This window comes from Phalacrocorax aristotelis, chromosome 3, assembly GCF_949628215.1.
Source record: "Phalacrocorax aristotelis chromosome 3, bGulAri2.1, whole genome shotgun sequence".
NCBI classification, from domain to species: Eukaryota; Metazoa; Chordata; class Aves; order Suliformes; family Phalacrocoracidae; genus Phalacrocorax; species Phalacrocorax aristotelis.
Window position 1 is genome coordinate 29,997,302 of NC_134278.1, and position 16,301 is coordinate 30,013,602.

General features: G+C 37.0%; 1 protein-coding gene across 1 annotated transcript in view; it reads right to left on the reverse strand.

The window, feature by feature from the left end:
- EYS (eyes shut homolog) overlaps positions 1-16,301 on the reverse strand; it is a 944,860-nt gene that overhangs the window by 294,183 nt on the left and 634,376 nt on the right. The window contains exon 34 of the mRNA XM_075087034.1: positions 13,890-14,040. Coding sequence (XP_074943135.1) covers positions 13,890-14,040 — 151 coding nt within the window. The remainder of the gene's footprint in view (positions 1-13,889; positions 14,041-16,301) is intronic.

The window sequence follows — 16,301 nt, forward strand, 5'->3', positions numbered from 1 at the left end:
CTAATTGCCATGACAATTCAAAGATAATTAACAGTGGCCTCACGATAACATCAGACAGCTCCCTCAGCACTCATGGGTGGAAATGGTCAGGCCTCATGGACTTACATATGACCAGTTTGTTTAAGTGCTTCCTAGCCTGGTCCTTCTCCACCAATGGTAACTATTCCTCACTCCAGTCTTTCCTTCTGGTCTTAGGGTCCTGGGATTCCTGAGGGCTGGTTTTATGCTTAACGACCAAAGCAAAGAAGGCATCAAGTACCTCGGCCTTCCCTATGCCATGTGTAACGCATTCTTCTGCCCCGTTCCACACTGGACCCACTGTTTCCCTAATGGATGAACAAGTGAATGTCCACAATGGACCTGTCTTGCCAGATAAGACTTGAATCACTGGTGTTAGTACAAAAAAAATGTATTTCAGGAAATGGGGTACAAACCCACAGCTGTCACAAGGCTGAAAGGAGTCAAAGCTGAGTTCCTAAAATTCAAAAGTCAAAGACAACTTCAGAGAAAAATAATACCAAGTAGAAGAGCATTTCAGCTCAGTACAGTGTGAAATGGCTGCAGATATTCTTGTATTTTACATGTTGAGAAAAGCATTTTACATTCAAGAGAAGAGCTTGAGCATATCCTCTAAAGGTACTGCAATAGAAAAACCTTCTGGTGTCACACAGGAATACACAACATGCACTTTCTTTCAAATATATATATATTTTTACAGTGGTATATTGTGCTGGTTTTGGCTGAGATGATAGAGTTAATTTCCTTCATAGTAGCTAGTATGGGGCTGTGTTTTGGATTTGTGCTGAAAACAGTGTTGATAATACAGAGGTGTTTCAGCTGTTGCTGAGAAGTTCTTGCACAGAGTCAAGGCCTTTTCTGCCTCTCACCCCACCCCACCAGCGAGCAGGCTGGGGCTGCACAAGGAGCTGGGAGGGGGCACAGCTGGGACAGCTGACCCTAACTGACCAAAGGCATATTCCACACCCATATGGTGTCATGCTCAGCATATAAAGCTAGGGGAAGAAGAAGGGAGTGATGGTGTGTGTCTTCCCAAGTAACCATTACAGGTGATGGGGCCGTGCTTTCCTGGAGATGGCTGAACACCTGCCTGCCCATGGGAAGTAGTGAATGAATTCCTTGTTTTGCTTTGCTTGTGTGCACAGCTGTTGCTTTACCTATTAAACTGTCTTTATCTCAACCCATGAGTTTCCTCACTTCTACTCTTCCGATTCTCTCCCCCATCCCACCGGGGTGGGAGTGAGTGAGTTGGGCTTGGTTGCCAGCGGGGTTAAACCACAACATATATCAATTCATCTTAGTGTGCCCACCAGTTGCCTCTAGAAATTTAATAATATCACACTAATTACCTTTTAATTTATCTGTTATTTCCTGAAGCCTTCTTTCCCTCTATAGGAAATATTAGTCAAAAAAAGAAAACGTTTCTTCCATACTAAACAGAAATCTGAACTCAAATCTCTTATTAAATTCTCCACATACAGAGTTTGTTTGCATCCCCTTCCCCCATATGGTTTTTTAAAAATGATCTCAAGAGAGCAAGACATAAAGTTTCAGTGATGCCTTTGTATCCGTCTATTAATTTACTGAGGATGCTCTCTGGTTAGCTTCAAGCATTTAGAACACACAAATCTGAGTTCAGGCACTGTAAGTATGAAACAATTAAAATACTTTTGAGACAAATACTTCCATAAAGTCAAATTCTGAGGGGATTGCAGTGAGACAGTGGCAATCATCATCATTCAGGGTTAGCAGGAGACTTTGCTAGTTTTTTTGTTTTCCTTTTCTTCCCACACTCCTTTAATTTCAGACTCAGAAGCTTCAGCAGTTTGATTTGCCGGTACACAAACAGAGGTCTGGTTATTTCTAACTGCATAAAAGAGCTTCTAGAGAACTAGGTTAGAGCCTTGCAAATCAAGACTCATATACAAATAAGAAACAGGAATAGTCTATTTGGCTCAGTATGCTGATTCTGCCCAGAGCTTTGGAGTGCAAACCCATTGTTTTTAATATTCTGATTCAGTGTGCCTGCTCCTAGCCAAGGCCTGCTGCACAGATGGCCTGGGGCACTGAACTTCTTAAAGTTCACTGCCTTCTTTTCTGAAAGAATATAGTGTAACTATAATATCATTGGTTCAGGTGATCTGTAGCTCTGTAATAAGTATAATGAACTTGGCATTCTAGCATTATCTAATGAGACCGAATTAGATTTTTAATCTTGCTTATAGTAATCAGTTTATACTGTGGACTGCTGACATATTATATATGTGGAACGCAAATGAGTTTTTTTTCATGTAGAATTGTTGATAGTAATGAGATTTTTAGACTTCTGTAAATCACAGTCATGTGAAAATATATCACTTTTTATATAACCTTAAGCATCTCCTTTAATTTGATGGAGAAGAAGATCTGAGAAAAGATCTTGATTCCTCACCAGCAGAACTTTCTGGTCTATGTACTTAACACAGTGAAGGATATTTTTTGCTTTCTGGTTTGAGATTATTTTGTTATGGTTTTGGTAGATTTTATGAAAAAAGGTTAATAATTATATAAAATTAATACAATGTATTAACATTATATTAATATCACTATCAAAAGTTAATATAATTATATAACACAAAGAAGTATTTTCATTACTATTTACACAATATAATACTAAATAAATGTATATATACACATATGAAATTCTAACTTCTCTAAAACAACTCAAAATTAAAAAAAGCGGTAAAAATATTACAGAATATAGCTGGAGAAAAGGCAGAAGAAGGTGACTGCTTCTAATATACATGTTCACAATCAATAAGAAGTCTGATATTATGAATGTCAAAAATACTTCTCTCAACTATCTTCCTAATAAAATATGAAGTGCAATCTGTAAGTGGTAAAATCACCCAAATTAATATGAACTTTTCAATATGGAGTTATCGAGAACTCTTCAGGAAATTGTTCTAGTAACTGAATAAAAAGAATTGAGGGGTCTTTATGGTCTTTGCTTTTACGTCTTCCATTCTGCATTTTCAATATTATAAATTTGGAATTTATTAGGCATACTAGAAAGATGTATTGAACATTTTGGTTAATATATTCTAGGTTTAGATTTTACTATAACTAGCAGAATCCAAAACTTACGGAGCCTGTACGAGGTGGGATTTTTTTTTTAGCTTTAAGGATCATGCAGTACTAATACTGATCTTCAGCAAGAATTCAAACTTGTTTCAAGCAGATAAATCAATAATAAATTCTCCAAAACACTTACATGAGCATATTCAGATGTAAAAAAGGTATTAACAAATCAATAATATGCCTATTAACATACTGGTTAATCTAATTAGAAAAAAATAATAATAGAATGCGGTGCTATTCGCTACAATGCTCTCTGTGCATACCTCTTTTCTTTAAGTTGATATCTCAAATACTGCAATGCCCCAAGATCTTCATCTGCAGACTTTACAACACAGATTGACTTGAAAGGAAGAACACAAGCAACTAATACACTGTTACAGGACTATATTAGATTTTCCTTGACAGTATCACTTCTCTGTATTGTTTAGCCTTGAAGAACTAGCAAGATCACTCCCTTAGAGGGTAAGGGCTACTGGCACACTAGTAACGAAGAATCTTAACAGGGAAGCATTGTATACAACCAGAACTTGCAGTAAAATATCTTAAGTCTCATTTATATTTACTTTTGGATCAATGGGATTAGGCAAAACAGTATATTACCATTATGTAGTAGCCATAATTGCAGAACATCACAATTAGATTAAAACTGATTTACCAATCTAATTCCATTATACCTCTCTCTTTATCTGGAAAATCTCTTGTAAAAAAATCAAAGATTCACATTCAAAATGTACATTGTACAACTGAGCTAGGTAAACATGTTACAAAAATATGTAATAAGAACACTCTGTGTGTTTTTAAGTGCAACTGCCTTTCTATCAATCAGTAAACCATTATTTCTTTTCAAAAGACAAGTAAATGCCTCTGGAAAAATATCTGAATTCTAAAAAGAAAAAGAAGTGGTCAAATAATATGAATACGCTAACCATCTTGATGGTAGAAAAATACACACTAGGATATTATGGTGAAAGAGTAAAAACCATGTAAGGCTTAAGCTGCACCAGAAAGAAAAGAAAATATAAAGAAAACAGTCAAATATAAACAAACTAGCACAAATCCTTTTGCACTGAAAGTTCATGCAGAAAGAAAAAATGATATTAAAGCTACATTATACATCATCTAATCAAGATGATGATAGTGCTTGTTAAATACTAAAGCAGGTTAGAAAGGTTAAGGCAGAAAACACAGTAACAGGAGACTTTAATTACTCCCAAGCAGTCTGGTAAGAAATCATGACAAGATATGATGCAGGGACTACATTTTTAGATGCTCTAAATAATGGTTTCTTGGAAGCATTAGAGAAACCACAAGAGAAATAACTCTTGATTTTGCATTAAGCCAGGCAAAATATCTCTTTCAATATAGAACCATCAAAGAAACATTTAAAAACACTGACTATAATGTACTGAACTTCAGTGTTCTTTTGGGAGTAAAACACACTTAAAAATCCACCAAAAATAGTTTAACTGCATAAAGGAAAAGGCTAGGTAGGAGAAAAATATAAGGGAAAATCTAGTGGGTAAAATGCTTGCAGGTTACAGCAACACACTTTCATTGAGTTCAGATAACTATGTACTCTAGCAAAAAAAAATTCAGGCATGACTTCTACAAAAAAAGCTTGAATGACAAAATAGCGGAATAAAGAAGACCATTAGATGACATCTTTTAGGCCAAAATATGGGTGGAGAGTGTAAAGGGAATGTATCTGGTAAATTAAATTTAAACCCATGCATATTCAAAAGGGTGGTGGATATAATTTTTTTTAGGCAGAAAAAAACACTCGTAGAACCACAGAATCATAGAATGGCCCAGGCTGGAAGGGACCTCAAAAGATGACCTGGTCCAGCCTTTCGTGGGAAAGGTACTCTAGATGAGATTAGCTAGCGCCCTGTCCAGTCGCATATTGAAAACCTCCAGTGATGGGGACTCTACCACATCCCTTGCTAGATTGTACTCATCAAAATGATCTAAAACGTTAAAAGTAGGAAGCCTGGAATTGTTCAGAGATGGCAAGTAGTTTTTCATTTAAATTGCATTTTGTACCAAAATACAGGAAAGTGTCAAATATGGTACCCATTTTTTTTAAAAGGGACAATGAAAGGCCAAAACGATTTAAGCGAAGTAGGACCCAGCAAATCTATACTCAGCAGCAATTTCCTAAAAGTTGTAATAAAGAACTCAAGTAGCAAAAACATGGAACAATATGACATAAAGAATCAGTGTAAAAGTTTGTAAAAGGAAGTTACGCTTCCGTATTAAGCATTAAGGTCCAATACAAGAGGATCATTGAACAATACAGTTGATTTAATTTCCAAAAATATTTTGGCATAGTTCCCCACTAACTCTTTAAAGAAAATTAATAGTCATGGAAATACAGGAAGGTCTTTTGGGTTAATAAACTGGTTAAAAGAAAGGAAACAAAAATTACTAGTACTAGGTCAGTTTTCACATTGGTTGGCTATCACAAATATCACCAAGTCCTGTCCTGTTAAACACGCTCGCAAATTATCTGATAATATACAAGTACTGAGGTGAAAAAGATTGCTGATCACAACTATTCAGAACAGTCAAAACAGCAGTTCCCTGCAGAGGACTGCAGAATGATCTCTTCACTCAAGAGACAGGACCCTTGATTACAAGGAAATGATTAATTGCATGAGAACAGAACATGCAGACCCTGAGTTCTCAATCTAAAGAAGAATGTGCAGCAGTGAATGTGACAGCAGTCAATAAAACAATTAATACATGTAAAAGATTAATTTTTGGTGATGTGACAATATCTACCTAGTCTCTATCTGTATATTCATATAAAAGTACATAAATACATAAAACAGCTTGCAGAAGAATAAGCAAAGCTTTTAATTAGAATAAACATTCAGGTGATGTGAAGACAGATCCAGAGCATATCCTAAATAGGACAGTAGAAAGAAAAAAACTCGTCAGGATCTAAGGATGTCACGTCAAGATCCAAGAAGAAATCAGACACTCATCAGGATGTGTAATGCATTTCAAACCAACACTCTGAAAAAACCTTTCTGAATACTGTAATCACAAACCCGACAACAGAGCGGACTTAAAAGACATATAATGTGAGTAAGGAAAGTCAAATTAAAAGGGAGTGGCATAAATGCAAGGACAAATATTTTCATCCATTTTTTTGAAAAATACAGGCTCACATTTTCTGCAGTGTAGCACTGAAACCACATGAGATAGAAGAGTAAACATTGTTCATTTTAATTTTCTATATCACGGCAGACCCTCAGACTTGAGTGCATAGCTGCTACATGCCTGGCAACTAGCTCATACTTAGTCTATTTGGAGCTACAGCTTAAACTCATGGAGCAGATGATGCTTTAAATGATATCAAATATTATATATCCTTTGAACAATTGCCAAGCAGATTTATGATCTAATGAAAAAATCTAAAACCAGTCTACAGACCTCATTGTATACAAATCATATGATTCTTAAATATTAAGTATGAAAATTTCTTATGTGCTGTGGACTGACAGATTTGTGGAGGTTCAAGAACTGGCCCCTCTAAGGTTTGACACTACCCACTCTTGCTTATACCACTGTAGGAAATGGTTGTAGCCATGTAACTCTAGTATGCTTTGTATTCCTATGAAAGATTGGATATCCTTTCCTTACTTGGCTTCTCCAGGTATCTTCTCAAGTTGAACACTGCAACCCAGGGGATATTAGCTGGGTCAGGACCACTGTCATTTGCTCACATCCAATGGCTACTGCAGCAGGATGTTAAAGCATCATGTAAATATATTATTATATATCAACCTGTCAGAGCGCCATTCTGCAACTTTATCAGATAAGGTGAATGCCAGATAATTAAACCTGAACACTGTGCACAGATTGTACTAAATTCTCCCACTACTTTGCAATGCTCCATCAAGGGAAATGGATCATAAACTATGTCTAACTAGACAGTTACAGAGGGATGACTGTTGCTTTGGTCTATGGAAGCACAGCAGCTGTGACATACAGCAAACTACTTTCAGATCATTCCAAATTAAGGGCCTGATTCTGTATTTTGTAACACCTGTTTTACATTGTCTGTTTCTTCACTCAGTGCATTGAATTCAGTGGAGGAGTAATTGCAACAGAAAGAATGTTATTATACCTTTAAGCAATCATTTATTAAAATGTTTAAAACATTTTTATGTACATATGGTAATACCTGAGAATATTCTGAGACTAAATGAGAAGTTTCATAGCATCGTATGATTGTGATATCATGCTCTCTCTTTTTCATACTGTCATGGTTTTAGCTGGGATAGAGTTAATTTTCTTCACTCTAGCTGGTATAGTGCTGTGCTTTGAAATTAGCATGGAAAAAAAAACCTGTTGAGATAACACACAGATGTTCTGGGCTGTTGCTGGGTAGCGCTTGTACTAGTCAAGGACATTTCTAGCTTCCAATGCTCTGCCGGGTGCACAAGAAGCCGGGAGGGGAGGGGGCACAACTAAGAGAGCGGATTCAAACTGGCCAAAGGGATATTCCATATCATGTAACGTCATGCCCAGTATGTTACCTGGGGGGGGGGGGGCTGGCTGGGGGAGGACGAAGCAATCGCGGCTCGGGGACGGGCAGCGTCGGCCGGCGGGTGGTGAGCGGTTGTACCGTTCGTGTTTCCATGTTTTTTTTTTTTTCCTTTTTTTTCCCTTTCCCTTCCTTTTCCATTTTATTATATTAACATTATTGTAATTATTATCATAATCATTGGTACTATTATTATCATTTTATTGTAATCATTAAACTGTGCTTATCTCAACCCACAAGTTCTTTTGCCCATCTGATTCTCTTCCCCATCCCACAGGGGTGGGGGGGAGGTCAGCGAGTGGCTGCGTGGTGTTCAGTTGCCAGCTGAGGCTGAACCACGACACATACGAAAACTATATGTTTTCTTATATATTCACAGCTTTTATTTTGTACCTATGGATTTAAAATATGTGTCCCCACAAAAAAAGTTCACCAAGGTATGGGCTAGCAGTCTAACTGAGAGACTTTAGGAGTATAATGATATCCCTCTCATCTTAGTTACAACACCAACATACTACGATCCTGAGCATATCACTCAATTATCTGTTTCCATTTCCCCATTGGTAACATGAGGATACCAATGCCCACATATGTATTTGCATACTTTCCACTTCATCTTTTATCTTTACTTTATTTAGCAGATTGTTCTCCGGGTACAGAAGCTTAATTTCCTTCTGAAACTTCCCTGTTTGAATACTTGCAAAGTTTAATTACAGAGAACTGCTTATGTTGAAAAGGAATATGAAGATATAATGACATTTCACATTCTCAATACTAAAATACTATTAAGTCTAGAAATATAAATTATTGGAGCAATTAGAGCAGCAGAAATGACACTATTACTGCAATCAGCTCCTGCTGTAGGTATTTAAAAACATTATTTAATTTCCCTCTGAGTGTACCAATCTTATCTTCTATGCAGAGAAACAAGCTGTTGTAAACAATTAATGATACTAAAGCTAGCATGAAATTATTTATCCTGAAACATGCCTTGAGATTTCAGAAATAACACATGTTTTAAAATTTCTGATTTAAAATGCCTTTTTTCTGCAGGTAATTTGGTTTCTATTCCTGTCGTTGATTTTTGAGTCTTAGAAAACAGCTATCATAAACAGCTTAAAAAATGTTTTAAGAAGATGATGCTATTTAACTATTTAACTGATTTTGCTGTTTACCTGTTTCTTAGATGTGACAAGTCTGAAGCATTCCCATCACATTCTTTAATGAAGAAATAGGATACGATTTAAAAAGAAGTAATAAACGAAGCTGTCACAGAACTGAAATAGCATTTTTTCGCTGCGTAGAGACAGCGGGACGAAGTGTCTGCCAGCCATCTATTTACAGTTTAGTTTTCCTCCTGATTGTTCAGCTCTGCCTTCCTACACTGTCAGACGAATCCACTAAACTTTGGAAAGGACAGTTTATACAGAGTCATAGAAACAATTTCTTGCTGTGCATGAAAGTTTGCAGTGTTTGAACTTGGATGAATTCGTCCAAGCTGTTTCAGCACTTGTAGACCTTTTCTACCCACATCTTCAGATCCTTACCCTCTAATTCATATCCAAGCAAATACTTTTTCTATCTTTGGCCTGTGGTACCTAACATCAGAGAACTGTAGGTGTGTATGAGGAAGAAGTGGCAGTGACAAGCTGTCATGGACTGAACACAACCCCCATTCCCCATCCCTCTGCACTGCTTGGGGGGGAGGAGATAGAGAAGCTGGGAGTGAAGCTGGGAAAAAAAGGTAAGGAATATCCACTGCACTCCCTTTGTCCACAAAGCTAGTCATCTCAACATGGAAGGTAATTGTATTGGTCAGGCAGAGTTTCCCCTTGGTAAATCCATGCTGGTTGTTCCCAAGGACCTGCTCGTCCTTCATTTGGTTCTACAGTTGTCTCAGGAGCTGAATTGTGCCATTTGACTGACAGGCTCATGGTTACCCAGAACTTCCTCCTTGGTGTTTTTGAAGATGAACGTGACATCACATTTGTTTTTTTCCAGTCATCAGGGACCTCCTCTGATTGCTCTAGTCTTTCAGAGGTGATAGAGAGTGGCCTTGTGACAACATCAGCCAGTAGTGCATGCTTGTATGCATCCCATCTGGACCCATTATACTTTATATGTCCGGTTTACTTAAGTAGTCCATAACTTTATCTTGCTCTGCTGTTGGTAGCGTCTTATCCCAGCAACCACCGCCACTAGAAGCAGAGATCCGGGAGGTCTGATAACTTCTAATTACTGAAGAAATCTATTGGGTACTATGGCATTGCTTCCCCAGATGCCACAGATGTTCTTTTAGATATATCACTGCCTTGAGGGTAAGTTTGTAATCTGTTCTTCTGAAGTACATTCCCAAGCTGTGGCAGCAACCAGGGAAATCAGTAGGTGACTAGGAAGGAAATTCAAGCTTCTGTTGATACTGTGCTGAATCTGTTATTACCCTGGGCAGTGGAAACATACATGGTTGGTGCTTATCAAGCCTTCCAATCTAGAACTATTATGACTTTGTTTACTGATATTTCTATTAAAAATGGTGTATAACAGGCAAAATGCCAATTGGGTTAAGAACAGACTCAGAACACCTCAACCAGTACATACAGAGAAACAGTAGCTTCTCCTAATAAGTCCTGAAAGACCCTAAGGTTTCCTAACTGGTCTTTAAGGAAGACTGAAACAATCTTCTCCCTTAAAGAAAAGAGTAAAAGGCTACCCCTTCTAGTACCCATTATACAGAATGGCATCAAAGAATGAAAAGAAAAGCAGTCAAATAGGAAGGCAATTCCCCTCTCATTTTTGGAAAAGAAAGCTTCAACTTTTTGAGACTGAAAGGCAGAATAATTGTTGCACTTTCCCTTACATGTTGAGGGCATTCTGACTCTAAGCACTACTGAATAATAAACATAAGACAACAAATATGTGGGAAAAATGCATGGACACTTGAGAGCTGATTAGGAAACTGCAGTATAGGAGCTCCTCAGAGGACACAATATTTTACCCTGAGGGCTTCACAGATCACATCAAACTTCACTCATACAGAAAGGAAGAGGAAACTAGCCTGGAAATTAATAGTGTAGCATGAGCCAATTCCAGTAATAGGGAACTCCTGTGTCAACAGTTTCTGGCACTGACAGCTAGAAGTTTCTGTTAGACAAACTGAAGCAGTCTGGGAGCTGAAGTCACTGCTTTCTACAACTTCCACAATATCGGAAAGTAGGAGAGCCAAGAGCAGAGTGAACTACTCCAGTGGGAGAAGGAGCTCATCTAAAACAAGACAATGTATTATTAGGGAGATACTACGGATATCACAAGGGTCATTATCAGACTTGACTCCAAGAGTGATCAGAGCATTTTCCAGAAAAAGCTGAGTCTCAGCTGGAGCAGGAATTTCCCTTGAAGTGAACTGCAGGACAAAGGTCAGAAACAGACCTTTTCTGTTTCGGGATGATGAAGGTTTTACAGTAGAAAGCTGACTGCCTGGGTCAAAGCTGATGAGAAAGAAACTTCCTGGAGTGGTTTCCTACTGCTGGAATTGAAAAGCCCACATAAAAAGAACTTGTGCAGATGGTTCTCCATTCCCTGACAAAAAGGAAAATTGTAGCCTTTTTAGACTGTACGTGGCTTATAGCCAACAGACTTTGTGGGGGAAGCCAAGGAAAATTAAATTTGCCCAAAGCTACAAAGAAGTAAAAATTAGGCAAAATGAGACAGTATGATCGAAATTAACACAAGAAATCACTAAGGAGCAAAGAAAATGAAGTGAAATAAAAGGCTGAGGTAATCTCAAACAGAAAGGAGTGAACCGCAAAAAAGCTTCACGGAAAACTAGAGAGGCAACTGAGAGTCAAGGATGGATTTTTACCATTGGGGAACTTATATGCACATATGTTTTCTGAGTACACAGAGGTTAAGTATCACCAGCTTGAGCACTTGCGCACATCCCACATCTTTTACCTCATCTAAATAACAAATGTGGACTATAACATTTCACCTATTAATCCTGAATTAAGAATAGAATAATCTATTGAGCTGCAACACCCTTAAAGAAAGAAAGCCTCTCTTGATATGACAATCCAACAAATATACGGGCAAAATGTTTTAGCAGTAAATTACCCTTAAACCATTGTGTTTTATTGCTATTTTAACTTACCTAAGATAAACCTGTTGTTCTGGATTTTATTTTGCTTTTGGCTGGTGAAGAACTCTTTACCATCTCAAACTTCTTTCTCACATACACATTATTATGTATATCCCCCAAACAAATTGCTTCTGTACCTTCTCCTAAATACACCCCATGGATCTAACTTATCTAAGCCTTCACTATAAATTCTTTGGGGGATCCCAAAAAACACTTCTTTTAGCTTCTAGAAGACAGATAATTTAAATATTGAAAATAAAATTTTCTTACTTCTTACTAGTATAGAACATTTCTTGAAGATATGTTTCTATAGTAAATACAATTTTGTATGCAACTAATAGGATAAAATATTTCAGATGCATGGATAGTTTGAATATGAACATTTGAATTAAGGGAAAAATTATATGACTACAAATACTATTTGACATACTCTTTTAATGCCAGTATGAGGTATTTAGAAGTAAACTTTTGGATGAGTATTTTGCAACCCTAAGAGCACCTACGCACAAGAACTTTTAAGTTGGATTTCAACAGTATTATCACTTCATTGGTTACTGTCCAATTTTTTACAAGGTGAAAGCAATCTTGAAATGCTGCATTACAGTAACAGCTTGAAATTACTGTATTCACCTCATTATAAGATGACCTTCACTTACCAAAGAACAGAACAGAAATAAAAAGGTTAAAACAATTATCACAGGGTGAAGCCTATCTGAAAGTATGGCTCAAAAAAATGAAAACTGGGCTACATAGTCCAGCTCTGACTACATGATTCTGCTGTGCACTGGGAAAACAAAAAGCCAGGAGATCGACTGTGTTAACAGTTGTGGGGTGACACGTACCCAAAGATCACTGCGTTGATAAATGAGACCTGGAATACACCAACCCCGTGCTAACAGTTTAGTTTACTCCACTCTGCATGGAAGAAAAAGGCTCAAAGATCATCTTTGTTTTGTAATGGTGAACAACTTCATACACTTGTAACAGATTTGGGACATGAGTCTAAAGGGTGAAATAATCCAGGTAGCAACACTGATTGGCTTTAGATAAGGGGAAAGTCAGAGATTGACCTGGGGCAATGTACTTAGGCCAACAATTTAATTTTAAAACTTTATACATAGTTATGACAATAACCCCTTGGGTGCAGAGGGGGACTCTGTACTCAGACACCTGGCAAGATGTAGAAGGCTGAGCCAGCTGGGAAGTGTTCTGCACAGGGATCACACTGGCAGGAGCCAGAGTGAGTGTCCCCTGTGTGTACAGTGCTAGTCTCAAATGAATTACAGGAGCTGGGACTTTGGTGTGAGTTGAAGAGTGTAAGTGTCATAGACTAGAACAGAAATCACTATCTATACTCATCCTGCTTTGAAAAAAATATTTAAGTTGGAAGTTACTTATGTGAATTCCTCCATAACAACAATTCAGTAATGATCCACGTCTCTCCAATGCTCTGCATGACCCTGTGTGTACTTATTAACACCTTCACAGCTCACTTCTTCCCTAGCTCTGTGCTAGCCCTGTTGCATATTACTTCTCACTCCTGTCTACGCCCTTACCCTAGCTGCATACGGGACCCGAGTTTAAGTTCCTGTACCATAACTCTTATTCATTAATGTTGTTACACAGGTTAACTCTCCCTTGCTTGGTCCATTTTTACACACTCCTGTCTGTACCAGCACGGGATGCAAGCGGAGAGCCTCTGGTTATAGAACCCAGTGCAGTTATACTTTTCACATCTTCATACGTGATACCTGAGGTAACAGGTACCTCCTCTGAATTTGATATTTGCTCCTTAACTCTGTCTACTCAAGACAAACAGGAATGCACATCATAACTTCATGCCAGAATGCTGTTTCTGTTTACTTCACTTACCAAAGTCTCAGGCACCAGCAAAACTCTGCAGGGGACCATACACATCCCTTAGATGTAATCCTCAAAATGCTGGAAGTAATTTTTTTTTTTGCATAGTTTAAATCTCTTCAGTTACATCCTATTCAACATGCCACTCCCAAAATAACACACATCTTAAATAAAAACAAATAATAAGAAAAAAAATACCTGATTTATTGCATAATGATGAGGCAAACCACCAACAAGTAAGGATCCTGTTTCAAGCCAATATGAACTGGACCAGAAATTGCTAGGCATACTTGTCTTTGCAGATATCCCCAGGACTGACATTTCTGCTTCACATGGTACCATGCCTTGCCTGCATAAATTTAGAAATAGGCACATTTTACCACCATATATAGTTTACATTACTGTCTATCTGACAAATTAATCAGGCTGTTACTAAGCCAATGAGGAAAGAAAATCAACTAAATAGCTGTTTTTATACTAAAGACTATAAATGTAAAAGAAGCTGTTTCACAAGCTGTAAGCTGGCATGTCTTTGGGGTTTGAACATCCATTAAAATTAAGCTTATTTACATTCTTACAACCAGTTGGCAGCAAGCACTCTATCTTCATCAAAGAAAGCGCAGTGAAGAAATATCAGAACTAGAGTCTCTCATATAGGAATTTCTTTCAGCATATCCTTTTCTCTGCACACAAAACAAATCAGCATTCATTCAGCTGTATGTTTAAAAACGTTCAAGTGCCTTTGTAATAGAGGTGTCACAGAAACTCTATGTAAAAATAGCATATACCAAACCAAAGTATAAAAGCAGCAGTCTGTAATTTATCTAGGATGCTTTTGGTAAAGTACGAATTCAGTTTATCTTTGATAATGCAAATTTAACTTCTGAAACTTATTAGTTACAAAAAGAGCATGGAAAGTTTTCTTCACTATCTTCTGTCTGATAATGATATACAAAGGTTTTATCACATACTATTTGATAAGGTCTTCTATAATTTTTTTAATTCAGAGGATGGAGACTTAACAGTAGCAACATTTGAAAACAGCTCTCCATGTTTGTTTTCTCTGTAATTCTGGTTTTGTGATACTTTCTGAAAATATGCAAACATGGTATTAGCCTTTTAACAGACAGGACTATAAATGTTTTTGCAAGCAAAATGGCCTGTCCATCCTATCTATAGTAAATAACTTCAGATGAAGAATATGAAGTTTTGTTTTGTTGTTAAAATCAACATTAAAGAAGAGAAATAAACTGGGGTTTTAATTCTGCGGGCTAAAAATAAATTTCTTAAGGCATCAGTTCAAGGGATTTTTTTCTTTTCTCCTCATTTTTTCCATAGTTTTTTGAAACTTGCTAATTCATAGCTAATATGAATGAGAAAAAGGGGAAAATTTTCACCAAAACTGCAATCAAGGGAAGGAATATTTTCCTACCACATTTTGTAGATATTATGCAATGGGCGTGTCTCTCAGCACATACACAAGGTTCTGCAGCATACCATTTTCATTATTTGCTTACAAATGAAGTTTGCTGATAGTGTGTGTAACTCATACATGCACTCTCTGTAGCTCTGTTTGCAATGATCAAGCACTCTTTCCTAAGGTTTGAACTTAGTGTGACATTTTGGATATATTCATTCTACAGCAGAAAGCTTTGGTGAGAGTCCTAAGGGAAAAATGAATATCTAAAATTTCTTCCTATTCTGATAAAAGGATATAATATATATGAATAAAGGCATAATAAGAGGATAGCAATCTTTCTGAAATATTTTAAATCACACTTGTTTTAATGCAAGACAATTCTTAAGACTGGAGTGGAAGATGGTCAAAAGGGGAACTGACAGGCTTATTTAATTTTTTTTAAACTGATTAATAGATGTGCTAAATGAAGGAAAGCTGCCTAAACAACTTTTTTTTTTTTTTTAATGACTATTTCTTCTACACATTTTGAGATGCTAATGCTGTAACCGGTTACGTGACCACATATGTACTTCTATTACACGAGCACCCTACTTACAAATCTAGTTCTTTTCATGGTAGCTTTAGACATATTTGTTAGCTTGTCCTTAATAGCTTGTATGACAGATATGCAGAGGTATTTTTGTATGCATATATAAATGTATTTTAAAATTAATTCCCAGTACTTTATGTCAGAAAACAAGTTAATGCAACTCAATAGCGTGAGCTGCCTTTGCCCTAAGCTTGTTAGAATGTCAGCCACGCGCCTTTGGTTGTGCTTGATTGAATGTAGCAGGGTCTGGCCAAATTAGAATAACAACCTTAAACCATTATTGTTTAGCATTTGCTGATGATACAATCACCGGGTCATACATGCACTCTACAAAATTTACATCAGGCTTTTAAAATACTTTTTCTACAATCAGCACATTGGGTGCTTTAAAGGTCAAGTAAGAAGACAGAGCTTTTTGCATAATTATAAATGTGGAAATGCATACAGCCACTCTCAAGCACTTTTGCTGGGTAAGCTACCAGTAATTGTGCCTCAGTCCAACCCAGCAGTAATAGTTCACAGCTTCCTCATTTGTACTCACATAAATGTAATGATTAAATACTGGCCTATTAATTATAACCTGAAGATGAGTTCTGTCTAA